This window comes from Anastrepha obliqua, chromosome 1 (assembly GCF_027943255.1).
Source record: "Anastrepha obliqua isolate idAnaObli1 chromosome 1, idAnaObli1_1.0, whole genome shotgun sequence".
Classification (NCBI taxonomy): Eukaryota; Metazoa; Arthropoda; class Insecta; order Diptera; family Tephritidae; genus Anastrepha; species Anastrepha obliqua.
Genome location: NC_072892.1, coordinates 126748318 through 126761118, shown reverse-complemented (window position 1 = coordinate 126761118; position 12801 = coordinate 126748318). Strand labels below are relative to the sequence as shown.

The following is a 12801-nucleotide window of genomic DNA, read 5'->3' as shown; positions in this document are numbered from 1 at the left end:
AGAAAAACAAAAATTATTAAAAAATTAAACAAAAAATTATCAAAGAATATTTAAAAAAACACCAAAATAAATGAACAAAAGTAATATAAAAAAAAAATACAAAAATATATATAAAAAAATTAAAAACAAAATATATAAAAAAAAAATTTCTAAACAAAATTAGAAAAAAAAAGTATAAAAGAAAAACGCCAAAAAAATTCAAAAAACAAATGAAGCAAGAACAAAAACTACTACCGAGAACACCGGCTTTAAAATAGTTTCTTTAATGAGATACCGTTAATAGAAATTTTTATGAATACCAATCAACTAAGCATATTTATCTCAAAAATCTTTGATTTCCCGGATTATGACTCTATTCCAGTAAAACAAACAGTTTAGAATAAGTAAAATTGTAAATTAAAAAAAAAAAAAATGCAAAATAATATTATCGTTGTGGGAAAAAATTGTTAAAATAAAAGAACTATTCGCCCAACGTGGGGCTCGAACCCACGACCCTGAGATTAAGAGTCTCATGCTCTACCGACTGAGCTAGCCGGGCACTTGCCAACTAATTGACAAATGTGCTTTAACAATACTAGCCACCATTTCTACTACCTACAAAATTCTCTTAAACGGCACGATCACATAAGAGAATCTAGTTGGCTCTTTTACATTCGTTAGAGAGAGAGAAAAATTATGCAGAATTAATTCCCATAAGCCAAAACAATCAAAGAGAAAATAGTTTAAATAATAAATAATTATTTACAACAAAACTGACCGTTTTATAAGCACGCGTAACAAATTTTGCTCTTCTGCTTTCACGCGAACACAACAAAAACTGCGTTGCTTTAACACAAACATGCATACATCAGTGTGCTCTACGAAGCAGTGATGCCGACGCTTATTATCATGCGGTGATCTGCTCAACAGTGTTGCCGTTTTGGTTACTCTGAACCAAAGTTGGTTATTTATTTTTGTTTTCAGAAGCATTTGGGTTATTTGGCTATTAGTTACTATTTGGCGAAAATTTGTAAAAGTGCATAGTTGAAATTGTTTGTTGTTGTATCGCATGCTTTGGCAGCATTGCTAATTTTTTATCGAATGGTTGGCAGAAATGAATGGCAATAACTATTGAATCTGCAAAAATGAATGAGTAGGTGCAGAACGAAAGTTTTCGAATCTTACAGGTAATAAGACTAAACCTCGAATTAATAAATAAATCGAAATTGAAGATAAAAACTTGTCAAGACAAAATGCTTTCAAAGGAACCTGCTAAAAAATAATTTAGTGGATGTAATATGGACCCCCCCGGGAATGGTTTGCATTTTGAACTTCGCACCAATATTTCTTTTTTCATTTCATTTAAACGAATTGTTTTTTATAATTTTGTATTTAATTATTTAAGAGCTTGGAAATTATAAAATATGTACTCACGTAAAAAAACATGAAAATGGATTGGAAATACAATTTTTATAGTACACTATCCTGTATTCAAAATTCTGTATTGCTACAATATATTTCACTTTATAAACTTCTTTATGACAAAGTGGTGAATTTCAAAATTCTGTGCTACCACATTCGGAGAAAACCGTATGGATAACGAGGAAAAATTCGCACCCTTAGTAAGGCAATATTTTGAAAATAACGACTGCTAATTTCAGAAACGCTTCAAATCGTTAAAAAACTTCACTGAAACGTGAATTAGTTCTTCTTGTATCTTATATCATATTTGAAAATTGTAAGAGACAATCACAACAGTCAACATTCAAATATTGACACCTCGTATCTGCCTCGATTGTCATACGTACGCACCGCGTAACTACAATGCAAAATATGTGGCAATGTTTTAACTTATAACTTATAAAACTGCAGGCTGTTAAAGAAATAATTGGCGCGTATACTTCTGTTAGGTGTTTGACCGAGCTCCTCCTCCTCTTTGTGGTATGCGTCTTGATGTTGTTCCAGCTTAAGTCGACCTCGAACGAAAAATGGCTTCGTGAGGAGTTTTTAAATGGCAGAAATACACTCGGAGGTTTGCCATTGCCTGCCGAGGGCCAGCGCTATTAGAAAATAAACTATTTCTATTATTACCATCAAACACGGAATGCAGGTAGTTACAGGAACCTACATAGACAATATTTCCCCCCCTATGCCTGAAATATGAATTTGCAAATTTTCCAATTTTGAGTTAATGGGTTGATTTCCTTAGATTTTCATGTTGCACCAAAACCCAGAAAACCATGCGTACAAAGAACCGCAAATATTTTTTTATATCAGAAACCAAACCTTCTTATTTTCATTTCCCAATATTTGCATTTTCACACGTTCATGTTTATGGCATAGGGGGACGATATGTTTCAACATCGATAAATTATTGTTGAGCTGCTTATTATTTTCACTTCGCTTTGAGTTTTTTACTAATTTTGCCATTGGAGACGTAACATATTTTTTTTCCTTTACTGTATTTTAAAAATACATAATTATGGTTGAACATAAGTTTTTGTACACAATTTTAAAATTCAGGATAATTATTTTACATTATTTTGTATTTTAAGAAATTTGAAGCCAAAATCAATTTAGGCTGTTTAAAATTGCTTTAAAATTTTTTCAAAATTCCGGACTGCTCTCCGTAAAAATTAATTCTTCAATATAATTTCAAACTTTTATATTTCCATACATAATAATTTCTTTTAATTGAAATTTAAACTTCAATTTATTAACATTGAAATTTCAATTTATTAACAATTAAGTTTCAATTTATTATTTAATAAATTCTTATTTTGTCATTGAAAACGTAACATAATAACAAATACATTTATAGGCAGAATTTCAATACACAGGATATTAATTTTACATTATTTTGTCTTTACAGATTTTTAAATACACAGAATTAGGAGCCAAATCAATTTAGGCTGTTTAAAATTTCTTTTATATATTTTCCATTATTTGTTTCCAAAAGAATATTGTAATGCAGAATTTTGGACTGCTCCCCTTAACCCTCCGTTGGGCACCCGGGCTTGGCCAGACGGGCTTTTCCAACTTTGGACGTTAATTCAACATCATATTTCTATTATAGCTAACGACTTAAAGTTACTGGTAGCTTCCTAATATTAAATTTTCTATCGATTTATGGATATAACCTTTTAAAATGGATCTTCGAATAGGACAAAAAAGACCAGACGTGGGTGTCAAGCGAAGATTTTAAAAGAGGTGTGCAACGGAGAGTTAAATTTTAATTCTTCAATGTAATTTTAACCTAAAAGAAATCAATTTTCATTTAATTATTTTTTTCCTTTCTAATTCTAACTCAAATGTTAATAAAACTCTAAGCAAGAAATTCACTTAAATTACCTATCGCTTATTTACTTCGATAGCGTTTAAACTAACAAAAAACAAAAAAAAAAAACAAAAAGTTGAGAAAAACCACTTCAAAATTTTATTTTTATCTCCCTATATACATATATGCATTTTTCGCCAGCATGAAATAAAAGCTTTTTGTAATTTCAGCATAACACAGTGCTACAAAAAAAAAACGAAATACACCTGACATATTACACACTGTAGGTTGTTTATATGGTCGAATAATGCATAAAAATATTTTTGTTATTTTTGTTGTACCCTCCAATTTTTATTTATTTATAAAAAACCGTTTTCTCAGACTTTGCGCGGTAATCTACGGATATCTCGGTCATTTTTTCATCGATTTTCAATATTTTATATGTTTTGAAAATGATATTGTCAGACCTTTCAAATGATGTACAACAAGTAATTATTCAAACTAGTTAGTTCTGATTTTTATTTGATTAAACCTGGAGAAAGTGTTTTTTTTATCATTTTTTTAACTTTAACAATTTTTTATTGCATAATTTTACAACAAAATTAAAGATGTTTGATAATATTCTTTGAGTGCATTTATTAACGAAGAAATTAATGTATTACTTTCAATAATCGGACAAAAATTGGGTAAACTACGCTAGTTACGCTACGCTAAACTACGCTAGTTTGGAGGGTACAACAAAAATAACAAAAATATTTTTATGCATTATTCGACCATATAAACTACCTACAGTGTGTAATTTGTCAGGTGTATTTTCAGTGTTGCACCGTGTAATTATCTAAAAAAAAAGTTTTTTTTGTTTTGGGATTATGACACTATTGAAATAAATGAGCGAAATATTAAAAATTTACTGCTTCAAAACAATCTCGACTTCCACTTCTTCACCTAATAAAAAAAATCCCCTTTTCTTACAATTTGCAACTGAAATTCATTGACAACACTGTTTGCATTCGACGCGTGAGCAATTTATTCTCTTCGTTCTCTCATCGTTTAACAAATTGAAATGCGTGAATTTCAGCCAGCGCTGATTTACTTACTTACATACACACAAACATACGTCAAATAAATATGTATATCAATGAAACCCAATAAATGCACAGCTGTAGCTGTATTCCATATTTCACTTATACTCACATCTTTGATACGATCGCGATCCTTTTTACGTGCCGCTTTAAATGCTGGCGGATCTTGCTCAGCCTCCAAATCGACAGACATAAATTCATCCAGAGTCAGAGCGCTAGATGGAGTGTCGGCGAATTCAATCAATCGCTTGCGAACGGTAGATTCGTGTATTTTCACAATGCCAACAATATCTAAAATCGTACGGCTGAATTCGTGCATGCGTGCGGCAATCAAAAGTGCTAGAAGAATTTAAGATTTTATTATAAGTAGATTAGTAATTATATTTTCTGTTTTGTGCAAATAATGTTTTTTTTCTGGAGCTGTTTCCATATTTAATTATAAAAAAGATAATTGCCGCCCGAGCAGGGACTTGAACCCTGGACCCTTGGATTAAAAGTCCAATGCTCTACCGACTGAGCTACCCGGGCACATAGAATACTCGCATTTTCTATTTGTTAAGAACGATCAGCAATGAGTCACAACAGTTCAATGATTTGATTTGATTTGAAATGTGTTTGTTGAATTTTGGAATTTGTAAAATATTTCCTATACACATTTATAAATAGTCATATAAAATATTTGAAAATTTGCGCTTTTCCTGAATCAATGTTTATGATAGAATTGATTAATGCAGTCAATACTATGTGATGGCCGGTTTTTAGCTTTTTTTGGTTTTTTGTTTCTTGATTAATTCAATTCTTTATTATAGATTTATTGACAAACCAAAATATTTTCAGACTAAAATCTTCATCATAACAGGGCAATTCACAGTTAAGTGCAAATGCCATGGCATCATCGCATTTATAAATTGTGATTGCAAATTAAAAAAAAATCACACCTTAATTAATCCCAATAGGATTCTCGTAACTGTACCAAATTTTGCGTAATTTGATTTATTCGGTGTCCCGAATTGCAAAAACATCGTAATTTCGGATGTTTCGATATTTTTTGATTTGAAACTGATTTATGTCCAGTTCGCTTTCCATATATATGTATATAAGTATGCATATACATTTTTACCACCATAGTTCCTATGTTAATAAAGGGTCTCACTTTCTATAAGGTGGTCAATCTCGCGTTTGGAATTTAATTTAATTCGGCTATACATTTCCTCCAATATCGACGGAAGAAATCAAAAAAACAATAAAACTTATGAGTGATAATAAAGCAGTTGGGCCTGTTCAAATTATAAAGTTAATAAATGAAAATAACTTCAACGTACTTTTAAAAAAATTTAATTACATCTACTATACTGGGCAATTGAAACAGGATTGGCTTAAATCAACTTTCATAACACTACCAAAGGCATTAAACGCGAAAAAATGTACTGAATCCAGATTAATCTGTTTAATGAATCATTCACTCAAAAATTTCCTTAAAATAATACACAAACGAATACAGGGTCCGGCACTCGAAGTGTAACCAACTTCAGACCGCACGGGCATCAGCTGTCTGTTAGTTGGCTAAATGACAGTCCAGAGTATTGTTTACAAGCTCGCGGAAGAATTTTGCCGACAGCCAACGCCAAAGGTGTAAAAAAAAAAACCATTCCATCTAAATTGACCCGCCCAAATATACATTCTGTCAAAAATTATTCATTTAAAAACCGCGCGCTACACAAATGTCTAAATTTTTTTGGCTGGAATTATGGTGCAACTGTCACCTATAGTGTCGCAGAGTTTGAGCGTGATCTGTCAATTAGCTTGTTTTTGGCATTTAATTATATCAGTCAACCGCAAGTGTGCTCTGCGATTTTCACTATGGATGAACAAAGAATTTGTCTTAAATTTTGTGTTTCGAACGGAATGTCCCGTGCCAAATCATTGAAAAGGTTGCATAAAGCCTACGGCGAGTGTACTTTATCAAAAACACGGGTCTCCGAGTGGTATAAGGCTTTTGCAGAGGGTCGAGATGTCGTGTAAGATTTGCCTCGATCTGGTCGCCCATCAACGTCTCCAATGGATGAAAACGTCGACCAAAACTAAAAGTCAAGGAAATGGTGCTGGAAAATTAGCATTTAAGCTTGAGGGATGTAGCTCGTGACCTAAGCCTATCTCACGAATCAATTCCCAACATTTTACACCATCCATTGGGCATGGGACGCGTGGCTTCTCGACTCGTTCTAAGAGAGTTTAATTTCTTTCAGAAAATTCATGTTTGAGTAAGTGAATTTTGACCCAACATTTATCCAGCGCATCATAACAGGTGATGAAACGTGGGTATATGAGACGTTTGACATGCCAACCAGTCAATAGGCGGCTGAATGGCGCTATCCACATGAGCCGAAACCCAAAAAACCACGTCAAAGTCGATCAAAAGTGAAAGTTATGCTATTCGTTTTCTTTGATTATCATAGGTTGTGCACTCGGAATTCCTTCCAAATGGTTCTACGGTAAATAAAGAATATTATTTGGAAGCTATGTGACGTTTGAGAGAGAATGTGCGTAGGAAACGGCCCAATTTGTGGGTAAAAAACTCATGGATCTTGCACCACTTTTTTGACCAAAAACTCGGCAAATATCATCGAATAACTACCGTATTCACCGGATTTAGCCCGCTGTGACTTTTTCCTTTTCTTAAAACTTAAATTGCCACTCCGCGGTCGCCGTTTTGAGTCGATAGAGGCCATTAAGAAGAATTCACTGAAGGAGCTGAAGAAGATCTCTTCAAACGCTTTGATGACTAATCGTTGGCATTTGTGTATTGCTTCGAATGGAGCCTATTTTGAAGGCGACAAAATAAATTTTGATGATTAAACAGTTATTTTGCGTTTTATTGAACAATTCGCGGTACTTTTTTGACAGAATATACTCATAATATGCATATGTGTGCGTATATATTTATATATGTATTATATACATATAATATTTTATGATTTATTCAATTGCCCTGCTGAAAATAATTACCCAAATACGTTTTTTTTTTCTGGACTTAAGAAAACGGCATTTATCAAAATGCGTTTTAAGAGAATTTATAAAAAAAAATTAGTAAAAATATTAACTTTGTGTAAATAATGTGAATTGGTCCGTATAGTTTGCCGCAAGTCGTAGGTACGAATTCTTAGCTGAATGATACAATATATAAATGTTTAAGGAATCAGAAAATATGCTTAAAATTCCAGGAATTTTTGATAAAGCCACGCCTACAAGAGAAGATTTGAAAATATGTATATTAAGTATGCAGTTAATTTTAATTAAAGTTCCTATACAAAACAACCGGTAATGCCATTGATTTCAACTCATCTAGCTTTGATAAAAATAGATTTAAGCGATTTGCTAGGAATACCTGCACACATACATAAGTATGTAGTATATGTATAGGTGTGTTTTAATTTGTTTTTATGTACATACATACACGTGCATGTGCATGCATTCACACAATAAAATTCACCGTCATCAACTTACCAGCGCCACATAAACCGGTCGGTCGGCGACCTGAGTGTAGCGAATCCTTTTTCATGCGTTGAACGATGCGTAACGCTGTCATGGAGACCTCGTGGGTTTTGGCGCCGAATTGCAGCTTGTTTGCGAATCGCATGATATACAAGCAGGGATCTAGAGGAGAGAAGAAGAAGAGTGGTGAATTCAACAGATGGAGAAATAAATAAATAAGGCAATTTTTATGTTTGTTATTGAGAATGTGTGTGTGGGTGTGATGTGTACACAAGAAATACAGCAATACGGAAGTTGCGGAGCCTTGAGCACGAGAAACGCACAATAACAACAAACAAACGAAAAAAATAATAATAATAATAAATAAACATAAAAAAACATAACAAAAAAATCAATGATAGCCAGCCATTTGCGTTATGGCATTATACAGCATGAATGATTAAGCAATTTTTCGACATTTTTTTTTAATGAAGTATTCTGCCATACTTCTTTTATTGAAGGGGATTCACAGCTTATATTTATTTTTATATAATTATTTTATAATTTTATGAAAGCGTACATGCATCAAGCATCTGTTCGAATGTACGAATCGTAAGACCTTTTTATAAAATTTAAAATTATGAGTAAACCTTTCTTAGACTTAAGAAACACAAAAAAAAAAAAATTAAGGAAATATATTTGATCTGACGTAGTCGCTTAAAAGTGGACTTAACTGTATAAAAGCTATTTATGTATGTATATATGTATATAGCCTCACCTACTATGTGGAGTAGAGTAAAATATTTTAAAAATCATTTTATGGGCTTTTGAATCAAAAAGAATGAAGACTTCAAACCATATCATTTTTTTTAGTTTATATTTTTTAAAGATCTTTATCTAATAAGTGGTTAAAAAGTTATGATTTTTTCCGCTAGATGTCTTTGAGGTTAGGGGTAGTCAGAATTTTCAAAAAATTGCATTTTTTTTTTTGCATTTTCTCAGGCGCTCCGAAGCGTTCGACAGCAAATTAGCTAGCAGCAGCTGCACTTTAAATGCGTTTTTTTTTTTTTCAAAACTATGTTTTTTGAACTGGTGATCACTGTAACTTAAAAACCGCTGGGTAGATTTCAATAAAATGTATACTGCTTTTGAAAAACATAAAAAACTCGTGCTTGATTGAAGCATTTTTTTCTTTTCAAAAATTTCGATTTTTGTTAAACAATTAATTGTCGGGTTTTTTCTCTTTCTGAAAAATATTTCCTGAGACCGCCCTATTGTTAATTTTGAAAACAAAAGCTTGGATTAGGCACAAGATTAGCTATTAATAAAACTAATTTCTCGTGTCCGATTGATTTCACAAAAACACAAAATCCCACTTTTTGTCTGATGAATGACTTTTGATACTTGATGTTTACTAATTTGACAACGCTGATTCTACATATACCCTCATTTTTTTTGTAACAGCTCTTGTTTACGAGTTATAGCTATCACAAAAAAATCACTATATTTCAGTGTTAATTGACGAATATTTAAACAAATATTAAGTTTTCTTAATATTATTTGTTATGGCATCGTCAAGACGAGTTTGTATAATTGAGCGGATTAGTTTTTGTTTTATTTGCGGAGAGTATATGTTTCAAGAAAACAGTTTGAATGTGACATCGTTCGTAAATGAGGCGTACAAAAATTACTTCAGTCACCCAATGGAAATGAAAAATAAGCCTTGGATTCCACAAAAGGTATGCAAAGCATGCGTTGGGTTTCAACGTTTGTGGACGAATAAGAAAATGAATAAATTTAGATACGAAACTGCTATGATCTGGATTGAACCTGTGAACCACCACGACGACTGTTATTTTTGTATGGTAAAAATAACTGACATTAACCGAAAAAATCGAAGCAAAACCCACCTTAAGTATCAAGGGATCGTATAATTTTACCTCCGTTACATACATATAAAACTGGGGCTTATAAAACAATTTGTTAAAGCTCTTGACAAAAATGGAAATTGATTTCTTTTTCTGTCTAAAAAGGTCGTTAATAAAAGACTCAAATTCCATAGACACTATGACACTGATTGAGAAAATGGCATGGAATGAGTTTGTTTGGCTTGTTCAAAATTTCTTAGGAAATAAGAAAAGTTCTGACTATTCTCAGCACGTCGAACAACTAATGGGTCACTTCCAAAGGATTGGATGTAATATGAGCATTAAGTTACACTTTCTTCACAACCATCTGGACTATTTTCCAGCCAATCTTGGGGATCTTAGCGAAGAACAGGGCGAGCGATTCCACCAGGACCTTCGTACGATGAGGAACGCTATCAAGGAACACACACATGATGGGCGACTATTATTGGAGCATTAACAACAGTTCTATGCCTTCAACTTCAGCAAGGAAATCATATAAAAGAAAATTTTTTTAAACTTAAGAAGGCAATAAAATAAAATAATCTTTAAATCTATAGTGTTTTATTACAAAAAGTCAAATGTGTCATATAGAGTCATATAGAGCTGATACAGGAATTTCAGTTACAGATTTGAAATTGTCATTAAAAATTGAACTAAAAACATGTATCATAACCCAATCATCAGCAATGCTGTTGTGCAGTGTTTTAGATGAATCTCCAAGGACTTAGGATGATCACCGCAAGGGACTTCTGGAGAAACGGGCTATACACAAACAGCGATAACTTTTACAATTATTAATTTTTTTTGTATTTTTGCTAAAGTCAAGTCGAATCATAATGTATTATATATGTTTTCAGTTTTGTAAAATAAAGCAACTGACTAGCAAAAAAAAAATCATTGAATATCATCTTTTTTTTTTGCCCTCTGACTACCCCTAACCCCTTAGTGAGCCACGTCTCTCCATGCACTTGCATAAGTAACATCGAGTTATACTAAAGGCATCGATTGAAAGTGATACTACGCTTTAGAGAAAGTTTAGTGCTTGACCAATTGAGTGCTTCAGCATTCCAAAAAGAAATCCATTATTTTCTCGGTGGATATCTCGTAAAGTATCGATCAAACCATTCAAAGTTGTCTAGGTAACATTTCACACTAAAAAACGGTAGGCCCTGAAATGGTGCTGTTTCGGCTGATTGGGTACAGAAGAAGAGAGCTGTTAGAGGAGTGGGTTTGATGGGGCATATGAAAAGATGGTTAGTATCGTGCGGGGTGCCTTCACATGCTGGACATATATTGGGTATATCGGGGTCGATTATAGAGAAGCAGGAGTTTAACCTACTACAATATCCAGAATGCAATAGGGCTAAAGTTGCACGGGTTTCGCGAGATAGCTGAAGCTCTTCACCTGCAATGTGTGCTGATTGAACTCCAATAACGGCAGCTTAGGAAAGTGATGAGAGTCTCCCGATAAATGGTTGTGGTTTATATGTCAGTATAGCGCCAGTTTTGCCATCAATATTCACCGAAAATGCCTCTATAACCCTCAGCTTTTATATATATTAAATTTTTTGTTTTGCATTTCCTTGGTTTTCTGTCCGCTAAAGCATACATTTTTCACTTGCATTAACATTTCACACTTAGCCGTTAAGGCGTTAAACGAAAAACCCATATTTTCTTATGAGCATTTAATTTTCGTGCCATTTTTGGAAGGTTAAAATTCGCAAAAATTGTGTAGCTTAAGAACAAAAATATGTTATTGTCATGCAAACAAAAATAAAATAAGACAAACAAAAACAGCAATTCTTCATTAAGAGAAGATACTTGCGAAATTTTCTTCACGCAGCGCCAAAAAAGCACAAATTTATTACAATCGAACCGGCCGCCTAGTGTGACAAAAAAGTATAAACTGAGTGTCAATTGTTGACTGAGTAAAATACAAGTTCGTTACTGAAGTCTTTTGATCTACGCTCACTACAACATTTTGAGCCTTCAGATTTTTGCAAACATCCGCTTAAATAGGCAGGCGCTTCTTTGCATAAGTGAATTTACTTGTTTTTCTTTTCGTTTTTTTTTTTAAACGAAAAAAAATGCAATTTTTACCAAGCTTCCTTTTTTCTACTTTTTTTCACAAATTCTTCTTACATTTTTAATGCTGCCACTTTAGCGACTCACTTGTTTGTGTATTCCTTGTATGTTTTTGCTACGAATGAGTAGAAGATTATCGAAAAATGTATTGAGAAGCAAACAAAAAAACATTAATAAGAGAAATAAAAACAATTTCGAAACCAGTCTGCAATGTTGCATTCATTTTGTTTGTTGTTGCGTGTGGTTATTCGGCGATGGGCAAGCGACGACCGCGCACTTGCTCAAGATCGGGTTCAAGATTTTCTCCGCTGCAAGCGACGACAGCGGCTGCAATCAAGCGGCAACAGCGCAGCTCCTACTTTAACATAGGCTAAGTACTGGCCACTGGCCTGCAAGCAGCTGCTGCGCCAAACATTACTGCAAGTGTCTCTCTGCTTGAGTCAGTTGCTCTTTCACTGACGTGCAGGTGAGTTGGTGGGTTGCTTAGTGGGTTGGCTCAGCCGCCGCATTGCCGATTCGTCGCTCGAGTGAATGCCTTGACGAGTTTGTGCGTTTTTGTTTGTCATTCAAGGTCAGATTCTTGTCTTGCTTCTTGGCTTTTTTGACTGACGGCGTCGACGACGACACGTTGTAATGACGCAGAACTGTTAAAATTTTGTTTATTTGTATTACGAGTTTTTTCTTAAGAGTGAATTTATTGTAATTTCGAAAATATGCAAAAAAAAATTTTTATATACCACAATTCTAATTAGGCTAAAGTAAGATAATAAAATGATTAAGATATTTTTTTGGTGAAATTTTTAAATAATTGAATTGCACTCCCTATTTACACACATACGAGGTATGTATATAATTTATATATATATATATATATATATATATATATTATGTATATATTTATTTTCTATTTTCTTCTATTTTCTATTCGTCTTCTATCTAACTACTTCTCTTTATTACTTTATGTATTCTCATATATGCAGTATCCGTCCAACTAATT

General features: G+C 33.0%; 1 protein-coding gene and 2 non-coding genes across 3 annotated transcripts in view; all 3 read right to left on the bottom strand.

The window, feature by feature from the left end:
* The window catches only part of LOC129236036 (transcription factor IIIB 90 kDa subunit), an 89055-nt gene that overhangs the window by 3210 nt on the left and 73044 nt on the right, over positions 1–12801 (bottom strand). The window contains exons 3-4 of the mRNA XM_054870213.1: positions 7843–7992; positions 4451–4677 (exon numbers count right to left, since the gene is read on the bottom strand). Of these exons, the coding sequence (XP_054726188.1) occupies positions 4451–4677; positions 7843–7992 (377 nt within the window). The remainder of the gene's footprint in view (positions 1–4450; positions 4678–7842; positions 7993–12801) is intronic.
* On the bottom strand, positions 466–538 carry Trnak-cuu (transfer RNA lysine (anticodon CUU)). The gene has a single exon. It is a non-coding gene; the product is annotated as a tRNA-Lys (tRNA).
* On the bottom strand, positions 4794–4866 carry Trnak-uuu (transfer RNA lysine (anticodon UUU)). The gene has a single exon. It is a non-coding gene; the product is annotated as a tRNA-Lys (tRNA).